At 36.0% G+C, this 24,063-nt stretch overlaps 1 protein-coding gene across 18 annotated transcripts in view; it reads right to left on the bottom strand.

Annotated features, from left to right (window-relative positions):
• Positions 1-24,063, bottom strand: part of PAM (peptidylglycine alpha-amidating monooxygenase) — a 165,096-nt gene that overhangs the window by 123,836 nt on the left and 17,197 nt on the right. For all 18 annotated transcript variants that reach the window (XM_009240934.4, XM_002815767.6, XM_054555761.2 and 15 more), the window contains exon 3: positions 1,011-1,068. In XM_009240934.4, the coding sequence (XP_009239209.3) occupies positions 1,011-1,068 (58 nt within the window). The remainder of the gene's footprint in view (positions 1-1,010; positions 1,069-24,063) is intronic.

The following is a 24,063-nucleotide window of genomic DNA, read 5'->3' as shown; positions in this document are numbered from 1 at the left end:
CAAATTTTGTTGAGAGTGTTATTAAAGGTTGTATTTTCTGTTGTGATTGCCACCAATGTGTGTGAATAAAAAATGCACATTGCTCTGGCTTTGCAGGTCTATAATGTCCATTCCTGTGGGAAACACCTCATAAAAATTCATCCTCAGACTGCCCCAAGGCTACTGTACACATTTCACAATTCACATAATAGCCATTTCAGACAGCCCACTTGAAGATTAGTTTCAAGGGACCAAAGTACTACTACCATCACTTTCTCTCCAAAATCAACATCTCAAATGTTTTAAAATGAAGCAGAGAAAAGCCAAATACATGAATAATTTGCCAACCACAGCTCTTCCCTAAACAGTTAAATGTCTGTCATAAGGGATGTTTAAATGGAAACAAACTCGATGGAAACAGATGGTGCTTTGTCACATTTCCTCTCTGATTTAAAGGCTCAGTTGGGGAAGAATCTGTCATTTAAGCATTCTCTTATTCTATAATACAAACAACAAGATAAATGTTCTTTCTTCCATTTCTTTTCTTTTCTGGCTCTCCTTTCCCTTCTCATCCCTTCCTCCCTCCCTCCCTCTCTCCTTCCCTTCCTTTCTATCCCTCTACCTGTCTGACAGGTAAAATCTTACATTCACCAATATTGATTCTAAGTTCAGTCAATTTATAGCATGAACCATCAGGTAAACAAACTGTCTGTTGAGTGGAGTGGAATTAAGCATCCTGCCACAGACAGAAAGCCAATACTATACAAATGGGACCACACAGTATTGGCGGCCATCAACATCTGCATGCAACTCCTTAACTACTATTACTCATGAATCTCTCCAGATACAGTTTGTAATCTTGCCTCTCAGTGGCTCTCTCTAGTTTGTTTTTGCATTAGGCATGATAAATGCATTTTAGAAACTGACAGTAAAAGATTAATATGCTCATAACCCTCAAAGAGAACCTTTCACTGATTTCAAATCGCTGCCCTCCATTCAACTGCTACTCCCCCAATCCAATTAATACTTACTCACGAAGGCTTCCTCATCCACTGGTATTCGCATAGACATGCAGAAGTATGTATCAGACTATTAAAAAAAGATAAAAAAATCCAAATTAAACTGTTGCTAGTAAGGAAGAAATAATAACTATTAAAACGTGGTTTCTATGACTTTAAAAAGTAGTCAGTGAGGGTAGGTTTCCTTCTGAGGGCTGAGTGGCAGATTAGTGGAAGGGCTAAGTCCAGAACTTAGATACCCTAAAAGTTTGTGTAAGACTCTTCCCTAAACAATTTTAGATCCTATTTATAAAACCAATCATCATGAGTGATATTTCTAATACTCTCTAAGTTAAAAGGCAAATTTTTAGATGCTTCTATAAAAAGAGTAGAACAATTTAATGCACTTGATTTTAAAATGGTAGAAGTTAGTTTTGACCATCTTTGCTATTTGCAAAATTAAATATTTAATTTCCTGAATCACTTTACAAATGCCTCAAATATTAGAGAAGTACAATGAATAAAAATTGGCCTTAAAATTTATTATTTTTGGTTGCTCTCCCTTACTTTAAATTTTTTTATGTAATACATTGAAGAAGTCAACATTAACTCAAGCTATTATTTCTTTTCTAGTTATTGGTCTCATCTAAATGGTCATTTTTTCACTATCAAATATATTAACATTAAGAAATTTTAGTGATAAAAATTACAATTTAAGGAGAATGAGACTCAATGTACTCCACTTCCTTAATGGAAATCCATACACAATAAAGTATGTGCTATGGTTAATAATACGCCCAATACAAATACAGGTTGCACTCTTTTAATAATTCATGCTTCCTGGATTATTACTGCACAGAGCTGGAATAATCAGATTCCACTAACATGGATAGAAATCATTTGGTATTTCTAAACCTAATAATTAGCACCAAAAAATTGTGAATTTTGTACCTATGTTTCTACTTCTGTGTTAAAAAACAAGGAAGTTCAAGTACACATCAAACAAATATCTTAAAATTTGAAAAATTATTGAGATGTGATTTATTCTTAGTTACTACTTTTATATATGCCATTTTCTTCTCATTTCAGCATTGTTTCATTTCTTAGAAGTCTTTATAATTTAGATTCAACTTTATTTTGCTAATAAAGAAATGTGCTGATTTTGTCGACCCTCTCCCCCCATACACACACACACACACACACACACACACACATATTAAGATACCTGAAGAAACACACTAGCATAGTTTCTAACAGCTCACAGCTGCACCCCTCATGTGATCCCATCACCCTTCAAGGAGATGCTTCCAGGAGATTTTATTATTTGTTCTAGCCAAAACCTGGTAACAAGCATAAACCTTTGAACCCTCTCTTAGAGCAGTTACTTCAGAAAGCTTGCAACTGTAAATCCTTTCTCTGCTCCTTTGAGATGTAAATCTTCTACCACCCAAAAATGTCTTCTTACATTCAGGGAAATAACCGCACAGCTCTCAGTCCAGTGGGCACCTTGTTCTAATTGACACCACTGCCTCCTGTCATAAAGATACAATAAGTTTGCTTCTCCTCCCAAATAACAAACCCAGATGGCCCAGCCACATGGACCAGCTCCCTTTCACATCCTTCAGTGCCTTTCCCTCACCAGAGCCCAGCTTCTAAAAGGTCTCCTCCCTTTTGTTTCGGCAAAGTTAGGTTCACTTCACACTGGACCCACTTCCCTACTGCAATAGTTACTACTGAATAAAATCTATTTTACCACTCTAAGTGGTGTTGGCTTATTTATCTTGGACACCAACAAGTGCAGGAGCTGGGATCTCAACATATGCACTCTGTGCATTATACTAATATATTCAAGATCATTCCAAGCAACGTGACAAATAATGACTTAAAAGCAAATATAAAAACAAAAGTAAATTTAAAGCAGCTAAGCATATATTTATAATGAAAAAGGATCAAAAGGTTATGATGAAAAGGAAACAGAACTTCTTTTTAATTTGGAATAACAGGTTTTGATTTTACTCTATCTTTGATTTTATTATAAGTCATCTCATTGTTTTTGGAATAGGGAAGTTATAGGCATACATAGATATATCAAATTCAGCATGTTGGTTCTCGATTAAAAAAAATTAAGTCAATGATGGTTACATATAATACAGAGAATAAAGGAACCTATTATTTATACTTATAATTCATCAGATCCATACTATAATTATTATTTTTTACCATCAGCCACCCAGTTTAAAATGAGGATAATTTGAAAATGTCTTTCTTCTAGCAATTTATATTTTTTGGCTTATAACTTGTCTAATAATGATAATCCATTCAGATTTCTACTATTTCTTTCCTAAGTTGTTAAAGCCAGTTGAAGAAAGAGAGAGGTGGGGTAAAGGGAGGGGAGGGGAGGGAAGTGGAGGGGAGGGAAAGGAAGGGAGGAAGGAGACCCTCTGCAGGAGACAAGTATCATACACAATTAGAAGTTTCTATCATAGTTATTTTCCATGATAACACTATTCAGTAGGTATTACAGACACCATTTTACACATGGAAAAATGAAGCTAAAGATGGTAAATAATTTGTTTGCAGTTAAAAAACAATCTAGAAATTGGTGAAATGGAATTTGTACCAGGTTATTAAAGCACTTCTCTTCCACTATGGAAAGATAGCTGTTAAAAGGTATTTTTCAAACCTCTCTAAAAAAATGTTGTCAGCTCTTCAAAAAACCAAACACCGCATATTCTCACTCATAGGTGGGAATTAAACAATGAGAATACATGGACACAGGAAGGGGAACATCACACTCTGGGGACTGTTGTGGGGTGGGGGGAGCCGGGAGGGATAGCTTTAGGAGATATACCTAATGCTAAATGACGAGTTACTGGGTGCAGCACACCAGCATGGCACATGTATACATATGTAACTAACCTGCACATTGTGCACATGTACCCTAAAACTTAAAGTATAATAATAATAAAATAAAATAAAAATAAATAAAAACAATTTAACCATTTAAAATGTTATACACTTTAAATAAGTGAATTGTGTGAAATATGAACCATATCTCTATAGAACTATTAAAAATTAGCATTGCAAAAAAATGTTGTCAGTTCTTAGACACAATTTTAGTTGTTTAGTTGACTAATGGGAGAAATAAGGGAATCAAAGTAACATAAAATTTAACAGGAAGTTTTAGTCCAAGTACCCTACATTTTCAATAGCACCTGAGAACATTTCATAAAAGCTTGTTGATAAACTGCAATGAACTAGATTAGAGCCACAGCTATTTAGTTTTGTCACTATTTTGTTTCTGCAAAGTTATTTGAAAATATATACATAACTCAGATCAATGTTTCTCTGAAACACATTCTGAAGAGACAAAGACAGCACCTTATTGCCCATTATAATAGTCTTTTCCTATGAACACACTGTCCTAGTAAGGATGCTTCTATAATTCAACCCAAACTACCAGCACAACCATTCACAATTTTCCATTTATCATCATCATGAATCCTCTTTTTCTCTCTGTGGAAAGAACACTGTATCTGAGCTTGGTGCCAGGGTACTGTCTGTAAAATACTACAGATTCAAACTGCTAACATAAGACTCAGACATACAAAAAGGGAGAAATAATATGAATCTACATAGCCATAGTGCCCAGTGCTATCTGTTTTGGCACATCAGCTGAATCTGAATCAAGAGGGATATGATGTTGCTGATGCCTTTTTACTGATGCTACTGGGAAGTATCCAGGAAAAGCACATTTTTCTGACAAAAGAAGATAGTGTGCTAGAAATAAAAAGGCCTTTATCACTATAACACTCCTATAATATCCTATTACTGCCCATTTTTAACCAAGAGTTCTCTCATAGCATTCTTTATTTCGATTTAGTCATTTGTGAGACAGAGAGGTAGTGGTTTCTATGGAAAAGGAAGTTAATAAAATCAACTGCTTATTTAAATTATTATGAGACAAACAAAATCTCTGTATATTATTACATATGAAAATTGTTCACATAAAACCAGTGATTTTTGTTTGGGGAAACCAAAGATACCATTCATATTCTAGTGTTGAATACTATGATTTGATCCTGATTGGATAATAACCTTTTATTGTACAGAATCCTCCCAGACTACCTTTCTTAAAGACTATTCAATGTGATGACACAAAGAGGTGTACAAATAGATAACATGATGCAGTTTTATCTGGTTATGGCCCTTTTGCTTATTTCTTTGGCTATCTGTAAATTGGTTGTTCCCTGTAAATAGGCCATAAGTCACAGAAATATTATATTGTGTATAGTATGGTCTCTGGTAACTTTTCTAAGTCATCACTTATTAAATAACCAAAACACCAAACAATAAAAATAAAAATAACTGTGAAAGATGATGGAGAGATTAATTTGCTTAACTATAGTAATAATTTCACCACGTATATGAATATTAAAAGAGCATGATGTACACCATAAATGTATGCAATAGGAGTAATCAAAACCCAGAACCAGTGGAACCATCTTATGGTGGCCGTTGTGACTTTGTACCTCAGAGTAGCTAATCAGAAAGTTGGTAACAGTCTCTATGCCAACCCCTGATTGTGTACATTTTAAAACCAACACAGACAAACTGATAAGGAACCCTAAAGTCCTACATTTCCACATATTACTCATTTAGGGTTTGAATAATTGCATTTTGGGAAAAACTAATGGAAATTTCAAGACCGTTGGTAGTTCTACCTATCCAACGAGGAAAACGTATGGAAAGTGATCAAGCCTCTTTGGCCAGAATTTTGATTATGAGAGGAAGAAAATAATTGGAAAATTATTTTTCAAAGTTTTATTTTATGTGATCCAACTATGTAACAGAATCAAATTGCTGTCTCCCAAAGTGTTTTTAATGCATGCATAGGAGGCTCACACTAACTCCGTGGTGTTTGTACTCTCCACCTCATCCTAGTATAAAAGAAAGCTAGAGCAAAAGAAAATTATACCAAAGCATAAAAGATTTTCTGAAGCAAAAAAACTCAAGTTTAAATAATCCATCTCTCTAAAGCCAGAATTTAAGACATTTAATAACAGATAAAATTCCTTAAACTATCACTATTATATGTAGTCTATCCTTGTTTTCCTTTCCCAGTTGTCTTTTTTTTTTACCATTTAATTTTTTAAAGATGTTACTATATTTCTTAGGTTGTGGAAGAAACAGTCATAGTGAAGATTTTACGTTAAAATGTTCCCAAATGATTCTCCAAAATGCTTCACTTTTGTCCTTACCACTATACTAGTTCCATCCTCTATCAACATTTTTCCCAACCTAGAATGTAATCTTATAACAGTGTCTGTCTAGCATTCTAGGCATTTAGAATAATATCTGACACAAACTGGGAGCTCTAGAAATAGTTTTTGAATTTTGCACATGCTACTTCTTTTGGTGGCAATAAACTCACAGTTTAAGAAAGGCTGTCTCATAGATGCTGCCTAATTAGGGTTTTATACAGATCACTTTTTCATAGGAATTTTATCCTTCAGTTGATTCAGCCCAGAATCCCATTTGCATTTTTAAACTATAATCACACTGTGGCTGATGATGAGAAGATTCTCAACGCCAAGTAGTTCAAATGGAAGTGACTCTCCTGGCAAGCGCTCTTCTATGGGAATTACAAATCTGTATGAGCAAACGATGAGGGAAAAATATTTTGGTGAGGGAACAGCTGTCTTAGAGCTTTCACATACTTTCACTTATGAGTAAATAAAAAGGAACATACTAATAATCTACTAACATTAATTGCCTATCATACAACAGGGTGGTGATAGCGGTGGAAACCTCCTTGGCTTCCGTGTGATGGGGACTGGGGAGTTACATGAAGGAAACTGTGCTATTCTGAACAGGAAGTGCTGACGGTCTCCACTAATCACCTTTCCCAACCTTAAGCTAGTGGTTCATGCTTTTCATCAAGTTCCCCTGAACACGGAATCAGTCAATCTTCTGAACCTGGTGCCAACATTTATTCACACTGATGTTCCTCACCTTCAATACAAACGATTAGAAACTAACCGTATGTGTCAAACCTGTTTGTGGACACTTCAGAACAGGAAAGGCTCCTCAATCACTACCCCAAACATCATATTTCTATGCTAAGTGGCTTATGTTTGATACTGAGACAATACAGCTTCATAGGAGAGAAGCTCTAGACTTGAATGGGTCTGTCCACTATCTTACTGCCAAAGTTGCATTCTATTCTCTTGACATTTATAATGAACCATCAGAAAACAAAGTGGTCTTCTCATTTTCCGTGTTTTTTCCCCCCCAGGCCTGTTCTAATTCTAATACGTCTTGCCATAGTCATCTCATTAATACTTGCCTACCTTTAAATCTCTTTCAATGGCTGCACAGAAAGCCATTCTTCTACCCATCCATTTATTCACTTAGCAAACATATATGATGAGTAATTCCCAGGAACCAGACACTGTTCTACATTCATAAAACTGTGAGCAAAAGTATACATGGTCTCTGCCCTCATAAAACTTAGTCTACTAGTTTAGCAAAGAAATAATTACACATAAATGTTAAATCTTTACTGTTTTAAGTGCTACAAAGAAGAAATATAGGTTGCTACAAAAGCTAATAATTCGAAGGAAATGCTCTAGGTCAAGGAGGGTTGGCAATGTTTTAGCATAAGAAATAGTATTTTCAAAGGCCGTGTAATTGGACAGAACTTGGTGTGACAGAAAAAACAAAAGCCAGTACACACAGACAGAGGAACATGTTTTAAATTGGACTGGGCATGTAGATGTGGCACACAATGCAGGGCCTGTAGTTCATTTAAGAATTTTGGTTGTTTTGTTTTTCATGACAGCCACAGAAAGCCACAGACATTTTTTTTTTTGTAGGAAAATGACATGGAAATTAACCAGATGAGGTTAGTGAAGATGCCATGTAATTATTCAGAAAAATAGTAGCTTAAAACCAGGTGACGACAGTAGAGAAGGAGAAAAGAGGGCAGATTCTGGAGACATTTCAAAGGTAAAATAGACATGACTGGGGAGTGGATTTGAAAGGAAGGTAAGGAGGCAGTGTTGAGAATAACTCCTGGATTTCTGGCTTGCATAACTGAATGTATTGGTGGTATAATTCACTGAGACATAAAACACCGATGACCAGGTTTGAAGAAGATAATGAATTTGGCACTGAACATGTTGAATTTGAGCAGCTTTTGAAAATCCATACGTAAATGTCAAAGGAGCAGTTGGGTCAAGGTCTGGAGTTCAGAGGTGAGGCTTGGCCTAAAGATGTAAATTTAGGAAACATAAAAATTGGGTAGTAATTGGGCAATGTGTGTAGAGGAGGCAGCGTATTGAGAGTAGAGAGAAAAAAGGGAAACAGAAGTGACAGGGCTGTGAACTGGCTGGCCAAGTAACAGCGGCCAAGGAGTTCAGAGAAAAACCAGGGTAGCCACATGCCTTGGAAGCCAAAGGAAGAGAAGTTTTAAGAAGAGGGTAGTTGACAATGTAGATAATCAAAATCCATAAGTAAGCTGTGTTCTCATAGGCATGTCTATAATACAATATTAATATCTGGACATCTACCTTTTGTGTTAATAACCCTAAGTTATTAATATTTTAAAGAACCCAGTTCTTCTTCTCTGTGGCTCCCCCTAGAAGGACTGAGACCCTGTGGGTACTCTTCTCGTAGTTCAAGCTCTTCCCAAGACTATGTAAAGCTCTAGCCACACTCGCTGTCCATGGTATTTACCCCCAGGATCTCTAGTGCTGTCATCTACACTGACCCCATTCAAGAAATGCCTGCAGCAATGGTACATAGCAGTCACCACAAAGTTTTCACACCAATTCCTTTGGTGATGATCACAGGGACTAGGGCAGATTGAGAAACAGGAAAGACAAAAACATCAAGGGAAAAACAAACAACAAAAACAGCAACAAAAACCGAAGAGCTTGAGAAAACTAAAGAAAAAGGATGAGTCAATAGGTTAATTTAAAAATCTCAAATAGTCAAAATAAAATAAGGTAAGGAAAACTATTTAAAGTAATGTTGGTATTACATAGACTCCAGCAGAGAATATGCCACCAAGTAGAGAATTTCAATGGATGCTTGTTGACTTCCAACCCAGGAAACTATTCCTGTTCCATAGACTATTGATACCAACACAAACTTAGGAACCTAAACATCTAATTTACCCTCTCAGCGCACAATGATTTTAACTTCTTATGATGCATCGGGAACTAGTGAAGTGATATACCACAAAAGCGGATACTTTTCACATGAAAGGGTAAGAAAAGAATAAAAACTACAATGTTAAAGTAGACGACTTTTAGGAACAACCCAACAGACTTCAGCATATTTATAAGTGTTACAGTTCTGTGCAAGGTTTTGGGTTTTCAGGCTTTACATATTTGTAATACTAGTATTTTGAATGTATTCACATTCCTCTCCCACATAAATCATATTTGGTTCCCCAGCAAGCATTCTGTTATGGCCCCAAGGAGGCTGGCAGGGCTAAAGCTAAGCTGGGAAAGGGAGAAAGCATGACATAGGGGAATACCTTGCTAAATAAAAGGAGGAAGTAAAAGAAATTCCTCTGGCCAAATGGAGGTTAATTTCATAATCACAGTTATTGAAATTGACACCAATTAAGGAAACAGAGGCAATTAATCCCATTCATTTAAGACCTCTTTCACTGCTCAAGACCATTCATGTAAGACCTCCCTTTCCATCAACCAAATATTGTACTGACAAATAAAAAAGGGAAGAGGAGGTATAGCTTACTAAAAAGTTGAGGTGACTGTCTTGAACCAGAAGAAAGTAAGATACCTTTAACTGATACTTTAAAGGTTTTCTTCCCTTGATACCCAGAGGTCACAGGTGTAATAAGCTAAATTAGATAAATTTTTTAAAGTAAAATATTTATTTTCTTTGCCTACTTGAAGAATATTCTATAAACTGTGAGACTCTACTACATATATAAGCAAAGGACAATTTGAAAATTAATGTATTCATGTATTATTTGCACTTTTAGCATTGATAACTGGTATCAGCACCGTATAACATCGCCTGAAAGGGTTCCTGTTGAAGACAGGATGTAAAATATGCAAATAATCTTTTTTTTTTTTTTTTTTTTTTTTTTTTTTTTTTTTTTGCAAATAATCTTGTAAAGCTCAAATAAATGTATGTACTCATGGCAACTATTAGCAGAATTTTCAACTTGAAAGATGCTTAAATTAATTTATTTATTTATTTATTTATTTATTTATTTATTATTATTATACTTTAGGTTTTAGGGTACTGCACACCTAAAGATGCTTAAATTTTTATTTCATTGCTGGTGACACTTAAAATTGGTACAATGATTTTTAAAAAGCAAAAGGGCAATGCACTGTTAGGGCTAGGAAAGTGTTTATCAGAAATAGCTCTTTTCTTTATTGGGATCATTGTGCATACAGTCATCGGGACATATCACAAAGATAATACTAAATTAAACACATGGCATCTCAGTCACATGTAAGAGGTATAAGAAAATGTTTATTATCACTAAGAATGCATTTGGCTGCAAATTGCAGAAGACCAACTTAAAATGACTTAAACCAACAGAGATGTAGTCTCTCACATAATGAGAAGTCCAGAAGTAGAACAAATGCAAGAATGATGATTTCATCCAGCAACTAAACAACATCATCAAGTAATCAGGTTCTTTCCATCTTTCAGTTTTGTCATATTCAGCATGTTGCCTTTATTTCATGGATTCACCTCCCTTAATGATCACAAGATGGTTGCAGTAGCTTCAGTATGTCATTGTCGCAATGCCCAATGCAATTTCCAAAGGCTAGGGGAGGGAAAGTCTCTTCCTTAAGGCCCTTTTCAAGAATGACACTTTCCCAGAAGCACTTCAGCTCCAAAAGACTTCACCTCACATCTAAATGGCCAGAATTATACCACATGCCCATCTCTAAAACAGTCATTAGGAAGAGAAAAGGAATGACCAGAATTGGCTTAGTCTAATCAGGAAAGGGAAGGCCAATGCTGGAACAGAAGGGAATTTCTCTTAGGCAAGAAAGAACAGGAGATGTCTGCAAAGTAGGCAAACAATAGGTCCTGAGAGCATTCTAAGTTTATTCGTCAGTAGATAATTTTCAGGTAACCAGGCCCATTTCAATGTATTGACCTGTTCAGAATTTTTGAAATCCTTGTCTTTTCATCTATCATTAATTAAATATACTCATCTAGGCAGTTTCCACTGAGTCTGTTAACTAGCTACTAAGATATAAGAAGACAGAATGATAAAATGCCCATTCCCAGTTTAGCAAGCCTGATAATGTTGATGGAAATAAGAGATGGAAAGCCAATTCAATTCTAAGTTAATATGAAGAAACTGTGCCTTCTGAAAAATTATACTTTTTTCCTTTTAAAGGAGAGGTGAAACAGACGTGGGGTACTTATGTTTAGTGATAGAGTCATATATTTAACCATAATGGTCAAGGGCAAAGTTATTCTGCTTCTCCCTACCTCCCTCACAGTGATTCTGTGACCTATTCATTTCCCTTAAACTTCTAACTCATAAAAGGAACATTTCAACAGATTTGCATCCTTAGCTTTGAACTTTTAAGAGGAACTATAAAATCAAATATAAAAACATTCTTTGGCCTGCTCTTGGATTTTCCTTTATATGTCATAAACATTTCTATTACAGTATTGGGCAATTACAACAAAGCTCCTTTTTTGCTAGTCCTGCTATTGGATTGTGTTTTAAGGGGTGAAGCCTTGATTTATTCTTCTTTGTATTCCCAAAGACTACCTGACATAGGAACTGGGTATGCAGTGAATGTTAGTTGAATTAGTTTGTTGTTTCATGACTAAAAATCTTTCATAAAGGATTTGATCCTATAAAAATAGCTCTAGAGCATTGAGTCATTTTTTCCTTTAAGCATTTTATTTATGCTTTTTAACTCTATCAAACTAAATTTATCCCACTGCAATTTTGCAACTTCCATTCAAAGATAATATTAATAATTCAAGAAAAGGAAGGACTCTACAAAGGTTGTCTTCTAAACTCCCAGTGGATACTTGTCACACAGTTAATGGGGTTATTAGTATATGAACCAAATAGCTGTAGAAACTGCAAATGCCCATTTTCCAGATATGTTGTTACCTGTCATAAGTTAATTTTACATTAGAAACATAACTACTACATTTTAGTACATTGTACTCTTCCCTAAACCTCCTCGGAAAATTCCTAATATTCAACAACAAAATTACAATGCTTTAAAATCAGCTTTATTTTCTTATGTTTTCTCAGGCTCACACATACCCATGCACAAATCCACACATCATGGTAAGTACAATTAAATTAAACAATTCTAAATTATCATCAATATATAATTAGATTTCTATAGTCCAATGACCATGAGTAGGTGTTATAAGAAAAGTTTTATATCTAGCAATTACAGAACAAAAATGATATAAGCAATATAAAGTGTATTTAAAGGTGATCAAATAGCTTATGAGGGAAAGTTTCTTTGTATAGATGTACTTCCACTGACAAATTCAGAAGGAATGAGAAGAATACTTATCATATGCAACTTCTAATTAACCAAGGCAATGATGATCATTCATGGCAACTAAAAGCAATAGATAAAAAGCTGACAAAAGACTTTATAATGGATTATCAACCTCACATTTCCTCATTAATAGGTAGTATTAACATTACAAGAAGAGAGACAATCAGATTACCTTCTGCTGGTAATACATACCACCATCTATGAAACATTCTTGCCAAAAACTCTAATCTAAATCTGATCTAGCCTCTAGATGCACCAGTACAAAAAAGAAAAAGAACAGAGGAACATGTTAAACGATACTCTAGTGATGCAATCAGCAAAACCTAAAATGTATGATACTCTGTCAAATAAATACCCTGATTTCTTCACAAATACATTACAAGGAAAAGGAGAGAAAAGGATCTTTAAGATCTTTTTTGCTATGTATGTATTGCTCCAGGGGCATAAAAATAGATATAAAAATACTCTTTTCTCTCAGAAACTTTAGAATCTAATGGATGAGACAAAGTCTGCCATTAGGAGATGGTGAAGTGTTAAGCCTTGTTGTAAGGACTAAAAAAGTAGTAGGAATTCTGAGAAGGGAGAGACCAAAGTGCTGACTTGGTCCTAGACAAGCCCAATAAGGGGGCCAAGGAAAGCGCTGACTTGGTTCTAGACAGGCCCAATAAGGGGGCCAAGGAGGAGGGCCACTTGGCCAGACTTTTTCCCCTAACAAGATCATGCAGAGTCAGAGACACAAGATAGGAATCAAAAAAGATGATATTCCTTCCATAACTTTCCACTTGTGTTCAGACCTCACCACTTGTAATGCACAAAGAATTAATATATTTTGCAAATCCTGTAATTATCTTGTGAATGGGACTGTATATCACACTGCATCATTTCTATAATGAAAGCATTAATTTGCTATAGTTGATATTTAAATGATATCAATGTTCCATTAAAAAAAATAGAAGACACAAATAAAGGGGGCAATTCAGAAGAATTTAACCAAGGAAGCAAAGACAAAGACGGCTAGGTTAAGGGAGGCATGCAGGGATGTTAAAACACCCCAGGGATTTATAAAGCAGCAAACTGTTACCACCCAAAAACCTAACAGCCAAGAAGAGGAAGTTACCAAAACCAGAAACTGTTATAACCATGAGAGATGATAGAAGCTACGGCATCATTAGAGAAACCCAGTTACTGCCAACCTGCTGCCTACCAGAAAAGGAACCAAGGAAATAAATACTCTGACCTCGTTATCCTCCTGCTGCCCAGTCTTCTGCCAGTTCCTCCCACAGACTAAAGCCACTGAAAGCCAGAGAGCAAGGGAGCCCATTAATGTAGTCCATAAAGGTCAGCCTCCTGGAGCGTGGAGCAGGCTGAAGAAGGGTGGGAAGGACATCTGGAGAGGCCAGTGGAGAATATCCAGCACATAAAATACATCTCTGTTTTTATACTTCTCTTTGGCAGTTCTTGGTATTTTTAAAATTATAAAGTGGAAACCTCAAAAACAAAAGGAGTACTGAAATTTATTAAAAACTTTTATTTTAAAACATGTTCTTAAAGTCCTAAATCTGTCCCCCTTTTACATTTAGTTAATGTTTGCATTCTATTCCATGGATAGGATTACATTTCAAATGGTGCCAAGTGTTCATGTGATTTTAGCATATTAATTCAATAAAATTTTAATATTTGTAAAAAGGGTATTTTAAATAAAAGCATTATTTTAAAGAAAAAAAAAAGAAACAAAAGGAGGTAACCAAGACTTCTCTCAGCATCAGAGAGGCTCAGAAAAGAGACATTAAGTTTTCACACAGGAAGGGAGGAATTCAGATAAACAAAGTTAAGAGGAAGACACTTGGGGGACCTGAAAATACAGCCTGAACCAAACCCTGAGATGGGAGTAAGTGTGGTGGAGGCAGGGACAGTCTGGTAACTGGACTATTAGGTACAGAGGTGACATTTTAGGGAGTTCTGAGAAAGGAAATTGAATAGAGTGAATAAAACCAGATAATAAAAGGCCTTGGGAGATAAGGAGAATTTAGATTTGATTTGAGAATTTTGTGTAATTTAGAGAATATTAATTTGATTTAAATTAGAATTTAGATCTGTTTAAATGTGATGTTAGTCATGCTGAATGAGTGGGGTATGGGGCATGGAATTATAGGTGCAGTCCTTTAGGAGACACACTGGTGGAACTGAGAATGTGCAAGGAGGATACAATGGGCAGGGGGAAGCAATGGAGCTGGAACAGACCAGGAAGTGTTGCTATCTGGATTAAGTCTACAATTGGAGAGTAGCAGTGGAAATTCGTCCATTCATCCACCCATATGCCCCATATGTCTGTTTATCCCTGAAATACATATTGAGTCGGCTACTGCCACACACTGGAATAGACTGATGAGATACAATGATGAGCAAAACCTGATGTGCTTCCTGCCCTCCATAGTCTGCAGTCTGGTGAAGAAATATAGGCATGAATTGAATAATGATGCTAACAAATGTGAAACTGCATCTTCTTGTGAAGGTTACCCTGAAAAAGAGGCATGGGGTGCTAGGAGAGCTACCATAGCACTCTAAAAGGTGGAGGATGCAGGGAACAGGAGGAATAGGGGGATTTGGAGGTGGTCAGGAAAAGCTTCTTTGAGAAAGTGATGCCCAGGCTGAGATCTGAAAGATGAGAAGGTATTTACCAGGTTAAACAGGGAGGGAAGAGTAAACTTAGCAAGAAGACAACATGGGCACAGACTTGAGAGGAAATGTAGTAAGTGCAAGGAAATCAAAGAAACCAGTGCAGCTGGAACAGAGAGGAAAAGGGAAAAATTTGAAAGACATTTTGAAGGAAAAAAATTAAAGTAATTGTATACACCTAGAATTTAGACCATTAAAGAGGTAAATAGTCTAATGTGGTTCCAACCATGTTAATCAAGAAGATGAAATATTTACTACACTAGAAATTTCTTTGAAGTCTAACTGCCTAATCAAGCTTTACCTGCTAATGTGCTCTGTGCTTTCACTGAAGAACACAACTGTCTTAGTCCATTTTGTGTTCCTATAACAGAATACCTGAGGCTGAGTAGTTTACAAAGAAAAAAGGTTGGCTCATGATTCTGGGGGCTGGAAGGATCAAGATTGGGTAGCTGCATCTGGTAAGGGCCTCAGGCTGCTTCAACTCATGAATAAAAGCAGAATGGAGAAATAGCTTGTGCAAAATCACACGGTAAGAGAGGAGGCAAGAGAGAGAAACAAAGGGAGGCACAATTTTGAACAACCCATTCTCCTGAAAACTAATCCATTCTCACTCACCCCCATGTGAGGGCATTAATCTATTCATGAGAGATCTGCCTCCATGGCCCAAACATCCCCATCTCCCAACAGTGCCACATTGGGAATCAACTTTCAACATGAGTTCTGGTGGGGACAAACCACATCCAAGCCATAGCAATAACCATTAAATATCAATCCCTAACAAATATTTGTTAATGTCTACTAAGTACCAGGCACTCTGCAAGGCACTGGGAATATAGCCCTAACAAGACAGACAATCTTTCTGATACTATATGGGACATCATCCAACTTACTTTCCTACCTGTACTGAAAAACAGAAGAAACAACTAGGTGTAGATTCAAGGGAGATCAGTTAATCAACAGATGCTTACTGAGTACCTTCTATGTGCAAGGCACAATACAGAATACTGTGCAAACAATATCTTTCCCACAGGACAGAAGCTGGCTTCTTGTAAATACAGACTGTGATGTTTGCTAAGTTTGAGTGTACACTGACCAAAAATATGCACAAAGATGAGTAAGATGCAGTCATTGGTTTCAGAGATCCTTTAGTGCAAGATATTTAGAACATAAAAAATAATCACTATAATTAGTGACAATATAATGGTTCTATAAGAGTGATACAACTTAGGGTGCTCAGATCAGATCAGTGTGAGAGAGACAGGTAGGTTCATAGAGAAAGAATACATATTCTGTAACATTATAGTGACAGATATTTAAATACTGAAAAATGAATGTAAAGAACAATGGCAACATAAAAGCCTAAGAGGAAAAATGGTCTGGCAGACTGATATTTTAAAAAAAGAAGGGGTGGAAAATCATTTCAGTCTTGTTAACATTTCAATACTCTGCAAAATTACTATAAAAATATTATATATGCCTGAATTAACTCTATTAATACTCACATGTACATTAAAATATCTTTGGGATTTGCTAGAAGGTTTGAATTTATCTTGCAGAAAAAGCTCATTCTCAATAATTTCTGGAACTGACTTCCACAATGAAGAGACAAGATCATTCTTAATTTAATTAATGTTCTCCTTCATAATAAACGTAAACAGGACAGCAAATCACAGCTTTGCTAATCTCTATTCTCTATAAATTCTTAACCATGATAAATATCTTCTGGAGGATTTACTTTGCAAATGCAAGGAAACTATCTCAGATTTATACATTTATAAACTTTTTGACAATTGATATTTTTGAATCGTGGGGAATGCATGTTCAAGAAAGAGGCAAGTGAGAAAATAAATGATACAAGGTCTTCCAAAGAACTTGCAGTCTTCAAACAACAGTAGACTTGAAAACATTAAAACAGTGCTAGATTTGGCTTTTGTTTGCTTCACTGGTGAATGCTGTATGAAACACCTTACTCATTTCAACTGACTCCTGCCATAATTGACTGAAGGACTAGAAGTTCCCTTACACTCAGAAGCCATAAGTTTCTAGATCCCAGCTTACTGTGCCCATTAAATAAAGGTTAGATAGAAGACAGAACAATATTCACCTCTGGCAGAGTCAAAGAATTGAGTAAGATAAATTTTTTGCTCTTGACTATAAACTATTTAGGGCAGGAACTTAATTTCCTCACCGCTGAGCACAATTTTCTCCATTTTGTATCATGGAGTGGTTATGACAAGCAGAGAAACAATATAGAGACTATTTGTTAACTTCTAAACTTGTTTGACCCCACTAAGGTCACTTCTTCAATACTTGCATTTACTCAGGCTACCAATCTATCTTCTTTCTTACATCTACTGTGTCTGCCTTCATAGTCTGAGTCAAATAGATGAAACTACAACTGTAATCTGTGAATTCTGCCTTAGTATTTATGAAAAATAGATAAAGATAAAATATTTTAAAGCTGTCCAAAACGAGGAGGCTAAATATTATAACTGATAACGTCAACTGTAGAAATGGTAAGCTAAACAGAATTTTCATTTTCATAGCAAAATGATCATTCACAGATTTAATTTAGCACATCTTACCACATGAAATAATTGTTATTCCCATAAATAGTGAAGGCTAAGATGTTCTAGTGATTTTTTTTTCTGTTTGAATCTATTTTGATGTCAGTTTTTGTTAGGAGTTTGTTGTTTTGGATTTTATCTCCAAATTATAATGCTTAAAAATAATCAAGTGAAGCTTTTTTAGTTTTATATATATATATATATATATAGTTATTAAACAAGGTTGCTAAAGTGTTAACTGTGTGTGCTTCTGAAATCTATGAAAGGAAATACTCCAATCTCTCAGAAACATCATTTGCCCTTTGTAAATCGATGTTGCCATGGCAAATGTTTTCATTTAATACTGGATTCGCTGAGGGTGGGAATATGACACATTGTACAAAGAAATGTACTTGCTATTTTTATATACCCTCCTCTTTAAAAGTACTGTGAGCTTTGTTGAATGAGGTGACTTTTGCCTGCTAAGACAGAGCCATTTCTCTAATGTGTACATCAGATTCATCCCTTTATACATGATTAAGGAGAAGACATTATCTATGAAAAGCAATCTGTGCCTTGAAAAAGTATGTTCTGCACTTTGCTTAAAGAATGCAAAATTCATGTGGAATAGTTCCAAATGCTTTTCTTGAAGAGGGTTATTGAAATATTAATTCAGACTACATAAATCTGAAAATAAGTGAAACAAAGAGAATTTTTCTGGTGGCTAATAAGTGCAAAGAGAATCACTTTTGTTGCTAATGTGGAAAAGATATGCATAGTTGCCTTCCACAAATATCTTTAGACAGACTATAATAGAAAAATGACCTTCTAAAAATCTGGATCTATTTGTTTCCAAACGTGTATCAAACTTCTTAAATTCTTTAATTAATCAGGCTCTTTTAATAGCACTGTTGCAAAGCAGGGCAATAGAAATGAAACATTTATCAATTAGAGGCTCTGTATGGAAAACCCCTCTAGAGATTTTTAAAAGTAGGGAGTTATATCAAAACACATGATATCTAGCTGTATCCTTTTTGTTGGTGATATTGTTTATTTCTTTATTAATTTTTAACAACTATAAAATAATAAATGATCTTTTCAATGATAAAATAACATATATTCCCCAAATTTTCTGTTATCTTCCTCCATTACTTGCTAGTTTAAAAATATATAACCAAACAGACACATGTATATTGGGATTTTTGTTATTATTTATTTTTATTAAGACAGGATCACACTTAGAGAAAAGAGGAAAATGACAGATAGGAGGCAAGATTAACTTGCAACTCCCACTTGGACAGACAGAGCAGCATGCAGACACACACACTGTGAACTTCTGTTCCAAGAACTACTGCAGGAACATATCAGAAAGACCAAGAGAACCCACAGACTCTTTCCAGGAGTGGATTGCCACTGCAACCTCCCTGGGATAGCCTACGAACTGTGAGTGGGCTTGCTTTCTCAGTTGGGAGGCTTGTAGCCTGGGGCAAGTTCTCAGCCCTGCTCATCAGCTGCCTGGAAATAAACTCTGTGCTGCTGGGGGTCAGGGGTAGTGGGAGAAAGACCAGTTTCAGACTGCAGGCTGCGTGGGAGCTGGGCAAGGCCTGTGACTGCCAGCTTTGCCCTACTTTCCTGGTGACTTGTGTGATGCAGCAGAGGCAGCCATAATCCCCCTGGGAGCATAACTCCATTGGCCTAGGAACCACACTCCCATCCCCCACAGCAGCCACAGCAAGCCTGCCCAAGAAGGCTCTGAGCTCTGACAGGCCTTACAATGCCCCCACCTGATGGTCTCTCTCTACCTGCCCTGACAGGGGAAGACAAATGACATAATCTGTTGGGAACTCTACGGCCCTGCCCACCACCTGACCCTAGGGCAAACTTGTATCTTCCCTACAGTACCCCAGCTGATAAGCTCTTGAAAGTGGTACCTCCTGGTTGGAGGCCAACCAACACAAAACCAGTGCACTTAACAAAAATACAACCAAGGACCCTCACAGAGTCTACTTCACTCCCCTGCTACTTCCGTTGGAGCAGGTGTTGATATCCAGGGCTGAGAGGCCTGAAGATGGATCACACCACAGGACTCTTTGCAGACACTTGCCAATACCAGCCTAGAGCCGGGTAGCTCTGCTGGGTAGCTAAATCCACAAGAGAAATGACAATCACTGCAGTTTGGCTCTCAGGAGCCCTATCCCTAGGGGAAAGGAGGGAGCACCACATCAAGGAAGCACCTCCATGGGACAAAATAATCTGAACAGCAGCCTTGAGCCCCAGATCTTCCCTCAATGTAGTCTACCCAAATGAGAAAGAACCAGAAAAGCAATTCTGGTAATATGACAAAACAAGTTTATTTAACAACCCCAAAAGATCACACTAGCTCACCAGCAATGGATTCAAACCAAGACAAAATCTTTGAATTGCCAGAAAAAGAATTCAGGTTGATTATTAAGCCAATCAAGGAGGTACCAAAGAAAGGTAAATTCCAACTTAAAAAAATGATACAGGATATGAATGGAAAATCTCAATTTATCCTTATAGCTAAAAAATAAAAAAAATCACAACTTCTGGAAATCAAGGACACAGAGAAACACAAAATGCACTGGAAAGTCTTAGCAATAGAATCGAACAAGTAAAAGAAAGAACTTCAGAGCATGAAGACAAAGCTTTCAAATTAACCTAGCCTGACAAAGACAAAGAATAAAGAATTTTTAAAAATGAATGAAGCCTCCAAGAATTATGTTAAATGACCAAACCTAAGAATAACTGGTGCTCATGAGCAAGAAGAGAAATCTAAAAGTTTGAAAAACTTATTTAAGGAATAATTGAGGAAAACTTCCCCAGCCTTGCTAGAGATCTAGACACCCAAACGCAAGAAGCTCAAAGAACAACTGGAAAATTCAGTGCAAAAAAATCATCACCTAGGCACATAGTCATCAGGTTATCTAAAGTCAAGATGAAGGAAAGAATCTTAAGAGCTGTGAGGCAAAAGCATCAGGTAACCTATAAAGGAAAACCTGTCAGATTACCAGTGGACTTCTCAGCAGAAACCCTACAAACTAGAACGGATTGGGGTCCTATCTTTAGCCTCCTTAAACAAAACAATTTTCAGCCAAGAATGTTATATCCAGAGAAACTAGACTTCACAAATGAAGGAAAGATAAAGTCTTTTTCAGACAAACAAATGCTGAGAGAATTTGCCACTACCAAGCTAGCACTACAAGAACTGTTAAAAAGAGCTGTAAATCTTGAAACAAATCCTCAAAATACGTGAAAATAGAATCTCCTTAAAGCATAAATCTCATAAGATCTGTAAAACAATAACACAATGAAGAAAAAAAACAGGTTATTCAGGCAACAAACAGCATGATGAATAGAATCATACGTCATATCTCAATACTAACATTGAATGTGAATAGCCTAAATGCTCCACTTAAAAGATACAGAATGGCACAATGGATACAACTCACCAACCAAGTATCTTCTGTCTTCAAGAGACTTACCTGACACATAAGGACTCACATAAACTTAAGGTAAAGGCGTGGAGAAAGATAATCCACACAAATGGATACCAAAAATGAGCAGAAGTAATATATATTCTTATATCAGACAAAACAAACTTTAAAGCAACAGCAGATAAAAAAGACAAAGAAGGATAGTATAAAATGATAAAAGGACTAGTCCAACAGGAAAATATCACAATACTAGATATATATGCACCTAACACTGGAGCTCCCAAGTTTATAAAACAATTATTACTAGATCTAAGAAATGAGATAGACAGCAACACAATAATAGTGGGGGATTTCAATACTCCACTGACAGCACTAGACAGGTCATCAAGACAGAAAGTCAACAAAGAAACAATGAGCTTAAACTATACCCTACAACAAATGGACTTAACAGATATATGCGGAACATTCTACCCAACAACTGCAGAATATACATTTTATTCATCAGCACATGGCACATTCTCCAAGACAGACCATATGATAGACAACAAAACAAATCTCAACAAATTAAGAAAATCAAAATTATATCAAGTACTCTCTCAGATCACAGTGGAATAAACTTGGAAACCAACTCCAAAAGGAACCATCAAAATCACGCAAATATATGGAAATTAAATAACCTGCTCCTGAATTATCATTGGGTCAACAGTAAAATCAACATGGAAATAAAAAATTCTTTGAACTGAACGATAATAGTGACACAACCTATCAAAACCTCTGAGATACAGCAAAGGCAATGCTAAGAGGAAAGTTCACAGCATTAAATGCCTACATCAAAAAATCTGAAAGAGCACAAATAGACAATCTAAGGTCACACCTCAAGGAGCCAGAGAAACAAGAACAAACCAAACCCAAATCCAGCAGAAAAAAATAATGAAGATCAGAGCGAAACTAAATGAAATTGAAACCAAAAAAACACGCAAAGATAAATGAGACAAAAAGCTAGTTCAATAGATAAATAAAGTTCATAGACCACTAGCGAGATTAACCAAGAAGGGAGAAGATCCAAGTAAGTACAATTAGAAACAAAATGGGAGATATTACAAGCGACACCACAGAAATACAAAAGATCATTCAAGGTTACTATGAATATCTTTATGCACACAAACTAGAAAACCTGGAGGAGATGGATAAGTTCCTGGAAACATACAACCTAGATTAAACCAGGAAAAAAACAGAAACTCTGAACAACCAATAATAAGCAGCAAGATTGAAATGGTAATAAAAAAAAATGCCAACAACAAAAAAGGTCCAGGACCAGACGGATTCACAGCTGAATTCTACCAGACATTCAAACAACTGGTACCAATCTTACTGACACTGTTCCAAAAGATAAAGAGGAAGTCTTCCCTAAATCATTCTATGAAGTCAGCATCACCCTAATACCAAAACCAGCAAAGGAAATAACAAAAAACAACAAAAAAAAAAAGGAGAAAAGAAAACTACAGACCAATATCCCTGATGAACATAGATGCAAAAGTCCTCAACAAAATACTAGCTAACAGCATATCAAAAAGATAATCCACCATAATCAAGTGGGTTTCATACCAGGGATGCAGGGATGGTTTAACATCTGCAAGTCAATAAATGTGATACACCATATGAACAGAATTAAAAGCAAAAATACATGATCATCTCAAGAGACACAAAAAAGCATCTGACAAAATCCAACATCCCTTTATGTTTAAAACCCTCAGCATAATCGGCATAGAAGGGACATATCTTAAATTAATAAAAGCCATTTATGACAAACCAACAGCCAACATTACACTGAATGGGGAGAAGCTGAACACGTTCCCCTTGAGAACTGGAACAAAACAAGGATGGCCACTTTCACCACTTCTGTTCAACATAGTGCTGGAAGTCCTAACCAGAGCAATTAGACAAAATAAAGAAATCAAGGGCATTCAAATTGGTAATCAGGAAGTCAAACTGACACTGTTTGCTGATGAAATGATCATATACCTAGAAAACCCTAAAGATTCATCCAAAAAGTTTCTAGACCTGGTAAATGAATTCAGCAAAGTTTTAGGATACGAAATTAATGTATACAAATCAGTAGCTCTGCTATACATCAACAGTGATCAAGCTGAGAATCAAATCAAGGACTCAACCCCTTTTACAATAGCTGTGAAAAAAATAAAATACTTAGGAATATACTTAACCAAGGAGGTTAAAGACCTCTACAAGTAAAACTATAAAACACTGCTGAAAGAAATCATAGATCACAACAAATGGAAACACAGCCCATGCTCATGGATAGGTAGAATCAACATTGTGAAAATGACCATATTGCCAATTTACAAATTCAATGCAATTCCCATCAAAATACCACCATTATTGCTCACAGAACTAGAAAAAAACAATCCTAAAACTTATATGGAACCAAAAAAGAGCCCGCATAGCCAAAACAAGACTATGCAAAAAGAACAAATCTGGAGACATTACATTACCTGACTTCAAACTATACTATGAGGCCATACTCACCAAAACAGCATGGTACCACTATAAACACAGGCACATAGACCAATGGAACAAAATACAGAACCCAGAAATAAACCCAAATACTTACAGTCAACTGATCTTTGACAAAGCAAAAAAAAAAAAACCAAAGTGGGGAAAGGACCCTATCTAACAAATGGTGTTGGGATAATTGGCAAGCTACACGTAGAAGATCAAAACTGGATCCTCATCTCTCACCCTATACAAAAATCAACTCAAGATGGATCAAACACTTAAATCTAAGACCTGAAACCATAAAAATTCTAGAAGATAACATCGAAAAAACCCTTCT

Source organism: Pongo abelii, chromosome 4 (genome assembly GCF_028885655.2).
Source record: "Pongo abelii isolate AG06213 chromosome 4, NHGRI_mPonAbe1-v2.0_pri, whole genome shotgun sequence".
Classification (NCBI taxonomy): Eukaryota; Metazoa; Chordata; class Mammalia; order Primates; family Hominidae; genus Pongo; species Pongo abelii.
This window is presented reverse-complemented; position numbering and strand designations above follow the sequence as displayed.